A 15,222-nucleotide genomic window follows, 5' to 3' on the forward strand; every position below is an offset into this window, starting at 1 on the left:
GGTTTCCTCCGCCTCATCAAAGGGTCCAGGAACAAGGTGATGACTACAGAAGTCAGATATGTATCAGCAATTACCAGGACCCATTTGCGAAAGGCCCCATGTGTGCCAAGTCAAATAGTTCCTGTGAGGCTCTTGTTATGGTCTGCATAAATTTACATGGAGAGCCGTGGACTCTAATACTGTACTGCGGTAAGACTGTGAGAGCCAGAGAGAGCTTGTGTGAGTTATTCAGAGTAAATTAAGAAGTTAATTTACTTTGTCCGAACTCAACCCAGATGACTATTGACAAATGCGAACCATTCGGCTGCAGCGTAAACAGGTCAATCTACAGAAAAGTGACCCAAATATGTGAACATTTTTGTAGGCCAGAATGTACTGTACTCTCTTGTGAAAGTCACCCAGATGGTTGACTTCTCCTTTTGTAGGATTTAATCAGTCTGTGCAGTGCAAAGCTGAAACTAAATAACATGGCATCAAACTGATCATTATTTTGTTAGATTGATTGCGATGAGTGCTGTTGTCATCATTGAATTAATGGTCAGTTTGCGACCAGCCTGTGTGAAGGTCAGGCTGAGCCAAAGCTCTCATTGGCTCTCAGCCACCGTCTCTGCTCTGCGATTGGTTGGCAACTAAGACCGTCCAGCAGACAGGATGTCAGTGAACCTCGGAGCCTGGATCCGCCCACCGATCCCCCGCCTCCCGTTTTTGTCAAAGTCACCCGTTAATTGGAACGATTGTCCAGCAGACTGGAAGAACCCGGCCCCTTTCTATCTCTTTCGCTCAGACTGCAAGCGCCCGCCCGCATGCCACTGCATCTCTCATGCGCTATTTTCAGTGCTCTCCTCAATTGTTGAGTGCACTACACCGCTGATCACTTTCCTTTTTGATTTTACAGCAGGGTCCTGGCTTTGTTTAGCTCAAACACTTTGAGCTGTTAAGTGCAAGCTGCTTGGTTCTCTCGTTGCCCTCGATCTTTGACTTAGTTTTTCGCTTCAATCGTGTGTGTGGTGTGCTTCAAAGAGCTATGGGAGCTCTGTGTTGTCATTAAGGTGTAGTCAGTCAGCGGTTGTTACTGCTGTATTCTCTTCTGTGTATGCAAAAGTGTTACGAGGAGGGGGAGGCTTGAACGTTGTATCAGTGGCAGTGCGTTGGTGGAGTAATCTGGTTAAATCAGAAGCATAATGGCTGATAAAAGGTGTGCGGTTTTTATAGTGCAGGGATCTGAGACTGGTACCGAGCGACCCTGCTGTGTTTCTCTCTCATTCACTTCACACATCACATCATACATACACACACATAGAAGGAGCAGAGAATAAAGGAAGACTGAGAGGAAGGGATAAGAAAACATGGGAAAGAAAGCATGGTGTCGTTTCCAGTAAGTGCAAGTGAATGCATGTGTTTCATGGGAACCGTACTGTCAAGAAGCTGATTTTATTTAATATTTAACATCACATTCTCTTTTCCAAGCCTGTATGCATGTATGTATCTCATGAATTTCACGTTGTGCCTGCAAATGGCTAAATTTAACCATTACAACAAAGTCCTTGAGATGTCAGAGGCTTGGACAGAGCTGTGTCCTCAGAAGACACTTGTGAGTTTTGTAAGGTTACCTAGGGGAACGTCATCCAGTCCAAATGCTGACATGTTTATGACCTCACTGAATCTTAAAAGTGATGCCACAACTAACAAGCTACCACTTTTTTCTCCGAAAATGATGGCCGGCAATGGCTTTATGGCCCAGCTCCTGATAAGACCACGTGTATGCTCAATGGTGAAAAAGGGGAAATGGCACTGGTTCCCACACTGAGGGGCAGTTTGCCTTTGGGATTATGCTGATGTAACAAGGAAAGTAAAAATGGGAAAGTGCATGCAAACATCCCCCTCCCGTTTACCATATATCAGCTGTTTCTTCTGCTTTCCTAATCATTGCATTTAACTGGCTTTCATAGCCTGATTGAGCACCTTGTCTCTGAGCAGATAATACTCATAAAGCTGGTATGATAAAGTGACACTGTTGTGTTTGCTCTTCTGTTTGCTCTGGGATTTAACTACTGCTGAAGTACTTTTCTTCTTCACCCCTCTCCCCATACTGACCGTGTGTACTCAGGAAATCGCTGCCTGTAATACTATTGACATCTTCCTCTTCCACTCTTGGTTGTAAGTCTCTGTGCTCTTATATTATGGTTCGAGTGTCTGGGATAAACATATTTTTGTCTTGTTGTAATGATCATCTTAAAGCTGAAGGGTGGTTCGTTTTTATCCCACTGGTTGTAGAAAATGGACTGTCATACCTAAAATCTCTGATTTAATAATTGCTTGGAATTTGGAGCAAGATTGTCTGTTTGATGAGCATTGGAAGACATGAAGAGTGTATTAAATTATTTTTGTGATTCTGTTTATTGGTGCTCCTCCGCAAAATGACACACTTCACCTTCTTGCTTCACCTAGGTTGTTTTTTGCCCAAAGAGAGAGAGAATTTTGGTCATTTGCTACGTGATGCTCAGTTTTAGTGGGACACACATGGTCAATTTAGATAAAATGCTATAATTGTGGTGTATCAATGTAGACACTTTGCATCTGTCTCCATGTGTATGGGAAGTCTTTCTTGGTCAATCCCTTTTTTCAAGCCAAAACCAGATTTCTGGTGTTTGCTAAATATCCCTTTCACAGGGACTAACTGTCATCATTGCTCTTCTAGTTGTATAGTAGTATATTGTATATGTATAGTATAATTCAATGTAAGTCGCTTTGGATAAAAGTATCTGCCAAATGTATGTATATGGTATGTAATCTAATGTATATTGAAAACATGAGCTCTGAAAACTTATATTAGTAACCTTGGTGGCAAGCCAAACATCCTACAATCATTACTATAAAAAAATCTGATTATTCTCACTACCAGTGATAGATTATCAAGGGCAGAATATTGATTCACAGTTGAAAATAGATCAAACTGCACTCAAAAGCTCTCTATAAGGTTGGTAAAATACACAATTCATAGTTCATTTGTCAAATGCACGGTCACTGTTTAAAGGGGTCAGGTTTTGTTGCACAATCCTTGTTGCTTTCTCTAGACCAACTCATAATGGCTGGGAAAACCCTTGGCTCTGTTTAAAAAATCCCCACGACGTGCCCCGGCATCTGATCTGTGCCGCAGAGGTTCATGTGAATTTGACAGAAATCAGTGCAGCTCATCACTGACGTGTCACAACGCATTAGGTCTGCCTGCAGAAGACCTGAGTGAACATTACTCAGCACGGCCTGGGAGGAGAAGCGCGGCCCCACTGGGCGTCTGTCAGATACACCATATCCAAGTTTTCTGGAAAGAGCTGATATCACCCAAAGAGATATGCTATCACCGCTTGGCTCTCCTGATAGAAAGGGCAGGAAGGCCACGGCAGGGAGGCAGAGAGGAAGAGAATGGAAAGGGAGGGAGAAGGAGGGATGGAGAGGGGAAGTTAAGAAGGGAGTTTGAGGAACACTGAGTGACAGTAAACAAACAAGCTTTAAATCTTTGTTCAGTAGACAGCAGCTCTTGTTTGGCTGTGTGACGCGCACTTGTCTTTAGTTTATTTAGGCCTTTGATAAAGAGATTAGCAAAGTTATCCACCGCCAAAAAGATGTCTTTCCTTGCAAATTCTCTTTTACAGTATCTCCGCTGACCTGTAAGTGACAAATCAGTTGGCCACGATGAGCAGCTGACAGATTGTTTCCAAATACATTTAGATTAAAAAGTATAAATCTGCAGCAAAGAATTTCAGGACAAAACATTATCCCAGCAGGATAATCCATCTGTGATCTGTAGGGATGCACATTCTTTATCTAAGCAGGAGGCCAGCCCTTTTTATTAGTGGTATCACAGTGGGTTCGAGTCCAGCTTAAAGCCACAAACAGTATTGTGCTAATTTTAACCTCCAAAGAGGATGAGGATGAGTGGCCTGCTGCTAGTTTGCCATATGCTGCCCTGCCGACAATACTGTGCAAGTAATATTTTCCTGCCGATAACAACTGATACTGTGCGTGTGAGGTCCTGGAACTGTTACACAGGCATGTGATATATGATTAGCGTAAGTATTGCAAAACGTCAAAAATACTTTTTTGATAAAGCTGTCTGTGTCCATTTTTTGGTATTTCCACATGCTTTATCGTTGTTTTCCAGTTACTTGGAACTTTACCCTATTGAATTCAATTGAACTTTCTATTGCTTGACTGAAAAATCATTCAATTTCAACCTGTCAGAGGCTCCATCACAAAGACCATAATGCATGAAGCCTAACAAAGAACCAAAGAATTTACCAGGTCTGTTTGGAGACGACACCCCAGCAAGCCAATTTCATGCAAGCAAACACCACCAAAGCTCCATATTTGGGGAATTTGGCTTCCCCTGCACTGTGTGCTAAAGCTATTTGACCTTTGTATTTGTCACCAGAGGCCGCTCACAGAGAGGGATTATTTGCTGGGGTGCTGGAGGTTTGGAGTTGTGGTAGATGGATGGAGGTGTGTACAGATGGAGGCTGGTGCAAAAAGGTTGGGGGGAGGGCTGTGTTAACAACAGACCGAAAGCTTGACCCGGGACTGACCCTTACTAAACAATCCCCTCCCAGAGCCCAGCCCCAGTCTTTTGACATGGATACCTGCTGAAGAGATTTAGGGCGAAAGATAAAGACCTCCTCGAGCGTTTTTTTTTAAGATTTAAGGAGAGAAAGAGAGATAACAAACAAACAAAAGTGTGTATGCTTTGAAAGGGTGTGTATGTGTATGGAAAGAGGGAGTATTTGTTTTAATGTGTGCTTGAGAGAATGTAAATGCATGTGTGTGCTTGTATTTTGGCAAATGGTAACCCAATCACCAGTTGTGCCCTGGGAGCCCGAATAAGTCAAAGAATGGCAGGAACCAGAAAGATTCCCATGTTGATAACCAAAAAATGTAAAGGTTCTGGCCATAAAAAGTCCCCTGAGCTCTCCGTGTTCTTTGTGAATATGTGTTAGTGTGCATGTTTTGTGGTCTCAATAGTAGAGTTGTAATGGTATCACCCACGTCCAGCCGGCCCTGCTCTGTTGCTGTCAGGAAGCAGACGTTCAGCCGAGCTCTGTTTCCGTCACTTCCAGCTCTGAGCCTTATCTCTCTGCTTCACCCCAAGCTGATAGAACTACAATTCCCCCCACATTCCACTTCCTGTGGCCACAGCAAGTCAAAACGGAGGCCTTTGTTACACTCAGTGCAACATGTTTAGGCATAATTAATCTGCCACTTTGAGTGAAGGGCATCCTATTGCTGCCCTCCTAAAGTAACTGACCAACAACCTGAACTAAGTGCTGATCAGAAAAGGAGGCACCGCAATCTTCTTTTAACTCAATGCAGTATTTAAATGCAGGATTGAACTGCTGATTTGAACGACGAGCAGCCTAGCAAAGAACGTACAGCGCCTTGATGTTACAGTTCAGTTCATCCCTTGGATGACTTAATTTTACCCTAGTCTTTTTAGTCATAACAGTGCCGCCCCTTTTCTTTATAAGTAGGGCTCATCATGTGTAATTCCGCCGCACTATTTGCTCTCCATGTTAACTTCATTTAACAAGCGTGGGAGAAGCCAAGCGGGCTATTATTAGTAGCGAAATACCCTCATATTATCTACTATACTTCAGCCCAATGGATGGCGATACACAGCGGTTGGGGAAAATCCCTGTGCATTAGACCACTTATCTCAGCCTGTGTCATTAAGATAGCCGCCATGTGGAAAATTATCTGCCAGAAGCCAATAATGAAGACCGCCGCAGTTAACCACGCGGCCGTGGTACCGTTTCGCTCATTACCAAAATATACTATAAGGAACGATACAAAAGAGAGCAGTTGTTTCCAACAGATAGACATTGGTCTGTTACCGATATTTGGAGTCAGGGGACGGGTGTCATGTCTGTATTTAGGCGTGTGTATATTGTTTTAGATTTATCTAGAGAAGATGAGAGGTTTATAAGCATCCTTTGGTGGATGAGAAGTATTCCGGGCAAATTGCTGCCGTGGTGCTGTTGTTGCGAGCCAGCGAGAGCTCTTAGCTTTTGTTGCGAGTCATGTTCCTTTTTTTAAAAAACACTCACCTCTCAGCCATCCGGTCTGCCTGGATATCGAACAAAGCTGGCCCTGGAGAAGGTGTCAAAAGCTGTCTGAGAGAGAGTGGAGAGAGAGAGTATGTATACTCTTTGTAAGTGTGTGTGTGTGTTGCCTCAGTGGAATCAGAGGGCTCTTAAAGTGTTCCCGTTTGAACCTTTCCCAGCCTGCCTTTCTATCCGCCTTATATCTTCAGATTAAAAAAAAATTACAAAGGAGAAAAAATCAATAGTTACACAGTAAAAGTGCTCGACATGAAAGGGTAAACTCGGGGCCCTACACTTTCATTTGACCATTTTCCCCCTCGACACACGGCCTGGAGGAAGAATGAAAAGAGGAGGGGAGGGGGTGAAGAGTGAGAGAGACTGCAGTTTAAATGCTGTGTTTGTGCCCCTGGGCCCCAGTACGCTTTCTAACGTGTCGGGGGCTTCAGTGGAAGTGACCCCTACACAGACACGGACGAAAGCGAGACGTAACATTTGCAATGACATTTTTGCCATCACCTGTGGGTATGTCAACGGCCTGATCCTGGAGACCTGGGAATATGCATGAGGAGCTCTCAGCTAGGGTGACTCAGTTTAATTAGAGGTTTTATAGCGCCGAATACGAGCCACATTATGCACTTATTACCCTCTCAGTTAGCCCCGCTGCGAGGCAATGACAGAGATGCACAAGGTACCACTGAAAGAGTTGTAATTACGTTCTTTTTTCCCCAAATTATGAATTACAGATCTGTCTCTGTCATCATATGCAAAAGGAAAGAACAAAAAAAGCACACACTGTCATTATTTAAGATGCCTGCAGTTCTGTCTTTATTTAAAATGAATCCTCGGTAATTACGGATTGTAATTACGACTCTGCAGATTAGTATTAGTACAGTGCCGTTTTTTTCTTCGTAATCACGAATGGCAAAAAAGGTATTTACCTTGGAAAGTTGAGCGTAAATACAAATACGCACAGCTGCACAGGGCAATATCACATCACGCAAGTAATCAAATCTCAAACAGTCAACTCATCTAAAGATCTGCCATATTGCTGCCATGTCGCATCTCATTAAGCCCTCAGCTTTTATATTTTTGTCTTCTAGGCATAGATCTAGGCATATTTTCGTAGAAGAGCAAGTGATTACAGTCAGCAGACCGCTACTAATGTTTTTATGTATTTTAGGAACAGAAAATGCATGGTGGGGCACCACGTGTATGGCAGGCTCTGAGTGTCTCTTGTCGGGAATCATACCGCAGGAATTCCTGCATGTTCAGAATATTTTGAGGTGGGAGGCGCTTGTGACCCATGCAGAGGGAACCCCCGCTGCCTGGTCCTTTCTAACCATGTGAATGGCCTGAATACAATGAAACCGGCTTTATCTTTACTTCCCCAACCCTCCCCTCTTCTCTTTCCCTCGCTCTCTTTATGTGCAACTCTGTGTGTGTGAATGTGTGCATAGTGAAAAGGAGGAGGATGGCGGGCCCTTAAGACTGAGGTTTTGCTGGACAAGCCATAGCAGAATCGTGCAAGTGTGTGTTTGAATGTTAAAAGGGAGAGAGCGAGAGACCAACACAAGTCACCTGACTCCCTCTGCGGGGAAAGGCCAGAGGTGCTCTTGAAATCATCCATGGACCAAATGTGGTGTAAAGGAAAAGCCATTCTGTTTCCACAGCTTGGCCACATCCATCAGGCCATGGACAATAAAATTTGGTCAAAACACTTCTTAAAATTGTTTTAAAGGGCAAGAAGCTGTACCGTGTGAGCTATGACAAATTGACTCATAACTCTTGGCTTGAATATTAGATTTAAACAGCATAGCTGATCACCAGCATGTCACGTTTATTAGAGGTTTGCATGCTGCTTTCTTCATCTGGAATGCTAATAATTGTGCCCGACAAATAAATTGCAATTTTGTGTTGTGCTGCAAAAATGTTACTTCAACCAAAAACCTTTGTAGACCAACCAGCTTAGCTGATCCAATAACTTGCATAAGCCAAACTATCTAGGCTGCAAGACTTCATCTTTCTCATGGTATGTAAATAAACGCTTGACATTGTGTCACAATGGCGATGTGCTCGATGGATCGGAAGTGCCACTCTGCTAATTTGCAAACCAGCAAGAAAAATGGCTGACACTTTGGAGTTGTGTACACAAGAGGCAAGAGAAACAGGTAGTGGCCTTTTTGAGTAATCAGATCATAACAGATTAGCCTACATCTTTCTGATAATGTCAGAGTGCCTTGAGTAAGAGCGAGTGGTGGAGATAGAAAGAGAGACAGCTGGAGAGAGCAGGAGACAGGTATTGAGATGGAACGGATGAACCAATCAGAGGAGCTGGCTGACAAAGGCATGTTTGGAGCTAACCTGATTTTAGCAGCATCCAGGCAGGCAGCTAGAGCATCACAGGCTGTTCTCGCACGCGGATGTGTGTGCGCGTACGAGGGGGTCATAAAAAATTCTCTCCCTGGTTAGCCGCGGGGCATCCTCCTCAGCCTCTGGCCTGCTCCAGTCACTGGCCTGCTCTCTAATTGCTGCGTAGACTCCACCACACATGGCCAGATGAGATGACATTTTCTCTCTCTGTCAGTGGCAAACCGGACTGCACACCCCCCCCCCCCCACCCCTCCATGCTAGTTGCTAAGACGCTGTCATAACCCATTAGCAGTTGGCCAAAGTTCGCCCGTGGCATTTCCTCATGGCATCAGCGAAAAGGCGCATAAATCTGCCAGAGGAGCCTGCTGCTGGACTAATGAGGCTGTGAGCTTGTTTATGGACTAGCATCATTTTTATGATTATTTCCACCTTTTCAGACTTGCCGCCATCCTTCGTCTTTATTTGGTGCGGGAAGAGTGCGGAAGCTCAGCAACGTGCTTACATTTTGACACAAAAAGATACTGCCGTAAGCTTGCGCCATCACAGAAGCTGCGATATGAAGATGAAATTAGCGCCCGGCTGTGCTAATATACATTGGGATTAAATCACATTAAAATTCAACTAACAATAAAATTTACAGGGGTTAAGAATTCCACACAATTTGACAGAATTCACTGAAATAAGTGTACATATTATAATGTGTTTAAAGAAGCAAAATTAGCCAAATTGCATTAAACATGAAAATGCCAATAACATTAACAGCTTGAATCCACCCCCCTTAAAGGGTCCTCAAAGGTCAGTCTTTAGGGGAAAATATTGGGGAAGGAGGTTAAATAGTTCAAAAAGGCTAGAGGAGACGGAAGAGGAAAGCTCAAGAGAACACACACGCAACAGTTACCTCAGACATCACTCGAACAACCCCTGCCCTCTGTTTTTACCCCTCTTCCATCTTCCCCCCTCTGACCTGATATCCAGTGTTTGCTTCTGTTTTGCTAAGTCGCATGGGACAAGCCCTGGGTTTATTATTTTAGGCTTTGCTGAACACGTACTGGTCTTTACACCGGATTTGAAGCATTTGCTTCTAATGAAAATGGTGTCTAAGATTACAAACCAGCAGTGCTATTTCTTCCCAGATAGGAACTGGAAGCTTCTTTTTGTCTAAAAACAGTAGGAAGACAAACTGCTCTTTAAGCTGTTTTGGCATAAGTTAATGATGTAATTGAATCTCGCTTTTGACGTCCTATAGTGTGTGTTCTCTTTTTGTGTCCACTTGTGTTGGGGAGGGCGATTCAGCTCTGGTCAGTTTCTCAGCAAGTGAAATGCCAAAGGAAAGTGCCCTTGTGTAAAAGCCAAAGACACTGCATCTACATAAGTCTTCACTTAAAAAGTCTCAGCCTTTTCTGGGGCTTCTCTCCTAGGCGGAGAGGGTTGGCGGAGTGTTTTATATGGAATGTAGAAAGCCTTCGCTCTACTAATGGCGTATATAATTCAGGTGCCCGCAAGGCATGCTTTCAGGAATTCTTTTGCCTGAGGTAATGGGGAGCAAAGACTCTTTTAGACCCTTGATTATTCTATTGATGCACGAAGCTGGGAAAAAAATTATCTCCGACTGGATTACTGCAGACATTTCCATTAATTATCAATGATACAGGTGCCTTATGTCGCCGGCTGAAAGCTGCGGCAAGAGAAGGAGTTAACCCACCATAATCTCTCTGCACGAATAGCGCTGAGGCTTTTGGAAGTACTTTATACGTAATCAATAAGTTACTTTCTCCGTTCCCTCGCCTCGGCTATTGAATGCCTGGCAATGTGCAGTTGTTTACCTTGCTTGTGTTTCTTTTATTGTTATTATCTGAATCGCATAGTAACAATTATGAGAAGTCTTCTCGGTGGTGGGGTGGAGAATGCCAATGGTAATTGGGGATCTGTATGAAAACTGTGCACACAGTTATGTCGTACTGCCCATAATAAAGCCTTATCGAGCACCCACAGGTTGGTGCTAGCACCCATGCAGCATTGATATTAAAATGCAGCGCATTGAAAAGTGTCTGTTTTGTGCAGCAGCCATATTCAACCCTAATTCTTCTCTTTTTAATAGCGTGTAACTCCCCCACCTGAGGTAAAAATGCATCTGGGCGAGCTTCAATCAATATTTCCTTGGGATAATAAAGCTTTAAATCTCTCTGTCATTCTCAATTCTTTGGTGACTCACTGTGTTGGAAGGCAGGGGGGAAATGCGACCATACAAAACCCATTGTACTGCCTCTCTCTGACTCTTAGAGCATTTTGTGGGGGATGAGAAAGGGGGGTTATTTATAAAAGTATTAAAAATGAATGCATTCAGATGTGATGCTTCAAAGCTGTGCTGAAGCACCATTGTTGCCAGTTTTCTACGTTGCCTAGTTTTTGAAAACACAAAATGCATGTGCCTTTTGTGCAATACTGGCCCCGTTTACACCTGATTTCAACATCAGTTGCAGGTGATCTGGGTCCAGATACTTTGTGATGTGATCACTGAAACTATAGTTAGAAGCAGGTGAAAGTTACTTGTGACCTTAGACTGTTTTAGTGTGGTAATGCCAAATATAGATCTACTTAATTCTTAAAAAAGTGACTAGAAACTGAAGAGCCAGGTCCACTGATGTCCTATATGTGTGTGTTTTTACAGGTGACGGGCTGGACAACAGTGTGGCATCACCCAGCACAGGAGATGATGATGACCCAGACAAGGAGAAAAAGAGGAATAAAAAACGTGGCATCTTCCCTAAAGTGGCAACAAACATCATGAGGGCATGGCTCTTCCAGCATTTGACGGTGAGTTATTCTATTTTTAGTCTTCTACAGCCACCACTGCATGTTGCACCTCAAAGCTAGCCAAATGGTTAAATGCAATGTTGATGCTACACACATGCTCTCTCAAACACACACACACACACACACACACACACACACACACACGTTTGCTTTATCTTCCTTAGCCGTAACCGCACACACTCTATAAGTTTTAAGCCAAGAAAAAAGCAGCCTCCAGCTAAAGATAGCAGAGATATGTGTTACAGAAGTAAGCCGCCATTTCCTTTTCTATCCAGCTGGTATTTGTGGAAAATGTGTGTTATCTGTATAAGCGATGACTGCCCGGCTCAAAATGACATAAAAAGGGCATTACGGGGGAAGCTGTGACACACTTATGAATTTCATTGCATTACATAAAATATCAAAGCAAGTGGATTTATATTAAAGAAAGGACAAGGATGGTTATTTTGAAGGTGTACATGTGAGGTGAATATTAGCCGCTAAATATATATTTGACACCAATAATTCTAAAATATCAAGCTTCCTAGAGAGGTGTAATACATCGGCGTTCATACATTTTAAGTGTCCTTATAGTGTTAGGGCCGCTGTAGATCTATATTACAGGTAACAGGCTATCTGTTCGTTGGAGTACGTGTGTTTTTTTAGCTGGTGGTTAGTTCCCTTACTGTGGCTGTCCACACCTGCCATGAAGAAGTGATAGAGCAGCAGGGGCCATTGATGTGGTTGACTCTTCCTTTCGCTTTGATGGATTTCACTTCCTCTATTTCTTTACCACAAAGTAATCCGAGTGCTGTCAAGACACCACTTATCTCGACTAAATGACTAAATCTCCACATCTACACTTCTTTCAGACTTAACACATGTCTGCCAGTCTCATAAACACACACATACTCTAAACAAACAGCTCATGATAATAATGTATCTTAATTAAAGACAGTAAAATGTTCATGTAGGTGATTTTCAATAAACATGTTACTAAAGCTTTCACTCTGTAAGCGGCTCACTTTATGACTGTGGACTGGAGTAGCTAATAGGGGCATGTTGTGTGTGTTTTTAGGTGTTGAAAGGAAATGTGTTTCTGACCAAACTGGAGTCAAAAGGGAGCCCATTTGATCAGTGCCAAAAGCCCCTACATTCTCACTCCCCATTTCCACAGAAAACTATACCCGGGCCTCCCAGAACCTTCACCTGCCCCAAGCACGCCCCCCAACGCACGCACATGCAACCTCTCAAAGCCCCCACCAGCTATCACTTTTAGGGGCCCCAGGAGAAGGTGTGTGAAAAGAAGGCCATTTGCCAGTTCACAAACACAAACACACACACAACATGGTGGAATATCCACAAGAGCAAAGAGAGAAGGGAAATTAGTTTGTCTTGGCTGACCAAAAGAGTATTGTGTCATTGAGGACTTTTTCTGCCTTTAAGTGTTTGTGTGTGTGATTTTATTTGGGGTGAAATTTGTTTAGGAAAATTGGCTGATTTTACCAAGATCTTGTTGGACAGTAGAAGTGTAAACTTTTTGTAGGTTAGGGTTTGGCATTGGGTATTCTGTATAATCGTGCATTGTCGTTTTTAAATAAATCTTAAAACCTAAAAAATACACCCAATAAAGATTTGTTGAGTTAAAATGTGCTAGCCCTGGTGGATGAATAATAGGCAAAAGACCCATTGAATTACATTGAGAGGTTGGTATGATCTGGGACCCAGCAACCATACTAGCAACTGCATAGCAACATGCTAAAATCACTCAGAACACCATAGTAACGCCCTAGAAATACCATGGCAACCACCCAGAATATTCTAGCATTCTGGTAACAGAGGCAAGAAGCAATAATGATTTTAGAAAATATATATAAAAAAGATTAGAATAAATCTATAGAGGCAATATGGAGGAACTAAAGGCACATTCACGCTGAAATCACCGGGGGCTGTTGAATGACTGTGCTGGTCATTGCTAGAGAACATTCCTACACAACTACAGTATCCAACTGTATCATGTCATGAATCTGCACTTTCATTAGCAATAGCCACAATGTGCTGCTTTTATTTACATAGTGTAAGCTTGAACTATATTAGTGTGAACAATCCTTAAATCTTTGGATGAAGTAAGGCAAGAATATAAAAAATTATATCATGAAATGGATTTCTTGCTAAAAGGGAGAAAGAGAGAGAAAAAGGAAGTTAACTTTAATTCTAAGACAGAGACTTTATATAAAAAATGTCTTGCACCCAACTTATTAGACTAGTTTCAGTCATTGCTTCAACCACCTCGCACTGACAGATCAGCATTTGTGTGAACAAAACAACTCGCAGCACGTGAGACATGGTTGACTGACCCCATAGACAAAGCAGTCGTCTTGGCTTCCACCTCCAACTGTCTTTTACTGAAAGGACATTGGAAAGTCTCAACCACGACCACAAAGAAGCGGTAGAACGTATAAGAGAGTACAGGATTGATGAGAGTGGTAGTTGCTGAACTCCTGATGTCCCTTTTCCTCTGAATCAATGTGTAAAGGAACAGTCCTCAGGTCTGGTCCTTGGAGATAAAGATGGCAGCAATTAACAAGCAGCACAAATAACACTCACAGCCAGCCCATCTAACAGAAATATGGATTATATATGCACAATGTAGTTCTCGGCCAAACCACGCTAAGAACATGCTCTTTGTGTGTCCCATGAATCAGTCAATAAAGTCATTGTGCCAAGACGGAAGTGTGAGGTGGGTGGTGGTACAAGATTATTCTGACAGTCTGTTCGGGTGGAGAGAAAACAATAAGCGTCGAGATATACAGTATGCAACTCCCTGAAGCTTCTCTTTAATCAGTTGCTGTTTATTAGCCGCTTTGCAGATTGAGTGGAAGAGGGCGGTTTGTAGATATCAGAATAGTAAGAGAGGATGGAGAGATTTAAGATAATTACGCACCACTCACAAACATTTTAGCAAGCTGTGAAGCTGGTGTGAACACATTCCAATAGATTTTGTGGCAAAGCAAAAAAAGGGCCTAAACTTCACTGTTATTGTTCCTGCTTAAACTGCTGTTTGTTTTTTTATTTTATCTGAACAAAGATAGTGTAATTGTGCCTGGCATCCTGGAGAGGAATGCTGGGTGCACTAGGCTGCTTTCCTGTTCCTGTGGCCGTGAAATTGGACACCCCCCTCTTCCCATTCCTCGTTCCCCTCTGATTTTCACCCTCTATCTCACAAACAGTATTTTCTTGTTTAATTTAACAAGAAATGAGTAATAAATGGAAGCCATTGCCCCAAATCCTGCTGTGCTTATGTTTTTGCACTCACCCCCCCAGTAAACGGGCAATTTGCAAAATTAGGTGATAGAGTAATTCGATGAAAGCCAGACTTGAGATTGTTGCTATGCAGCCGCGGTGAGGCCCGATCCTGGAACAGCTGAATACTGGGCTGGCACGCCAGGCTATGGGCCTCATCTTGTTTGTACACAGAACCAGAGAGCGTGTGGAAGCCTCCATCGCAGCTCGTAAAATGCCAACCACAGCGCAATGTGTGTTCGAAGAGAAAACTGGAAAGCATAATCGCTTTTAATGCAATTAGGCTCCATTTTAGCACCCTCTTCACACACATGTAACAATTCTGGTGGAGGCAACATTCTTGTTTTTTTGCTTTCTCACTGGGAGCACGTTTTGCAAAACCTTAACTGTGCAGCATCTTGAGCAGAACCAGGTGTGAAAAATGCTATAAGTCATTTCTGCACTTGATGGACTGAATCCTGCAGAGGGACCTGGGCTGGATGGACCAGCGAGGGTGGGGGTAGGGGGTGAGCGGGTTGCGTCCTCTTCAGGGAGTTGGGCTGAATTTGTTGCCCAATAGTTGGAAGCTGGAGTCAGGGGAAAGAGTCAGGTTTGAGTTGACCTGCTGATGATTTCCTGGGCAAAATTACAGATGTTCAGCATATGACCTCCTCGAGAAGTAGTG

At 43.1% G+C, this 15,222-nt stretch overlaps 1 protein-coding gene across 2 annotated transcripts in view; it reads left to right on the forward strand.

Annotated features, from left to right (window-relative positions):
• Positions 1-15,222, forward strand: part of meis1b (Meis homeobox 1 b) — a 57,427-nt gene that overhangs the window by 14,349 nt on the left and 27,856 nt on the right. For both annotated transcript variants that reach the window (XM_079473555.1, XM_079473556.1), the window contains exon 8: positions 11,131-11,276. In XM_079473555.1, the coding sequence (XP_079329681.1) occupies positions 11,131-11,276 (146 nt within the window). The remainder of the gene's footprint in view (positions 1-11,130; positions 11,277-15,222) is intronic.

The sequence above is a fragment of the Barbatula barbatula genome (assembly GCF_947034865.1).
Source record: "Barbatula barbatula genome assembly, chromosome: 14".
Lineage (NCBI taxonomy): Eukaryota > Metazoa > Chordata > Actinopteri > Cypriniformes > Nemacheilidae > Barbatula > Barbatula barbatula.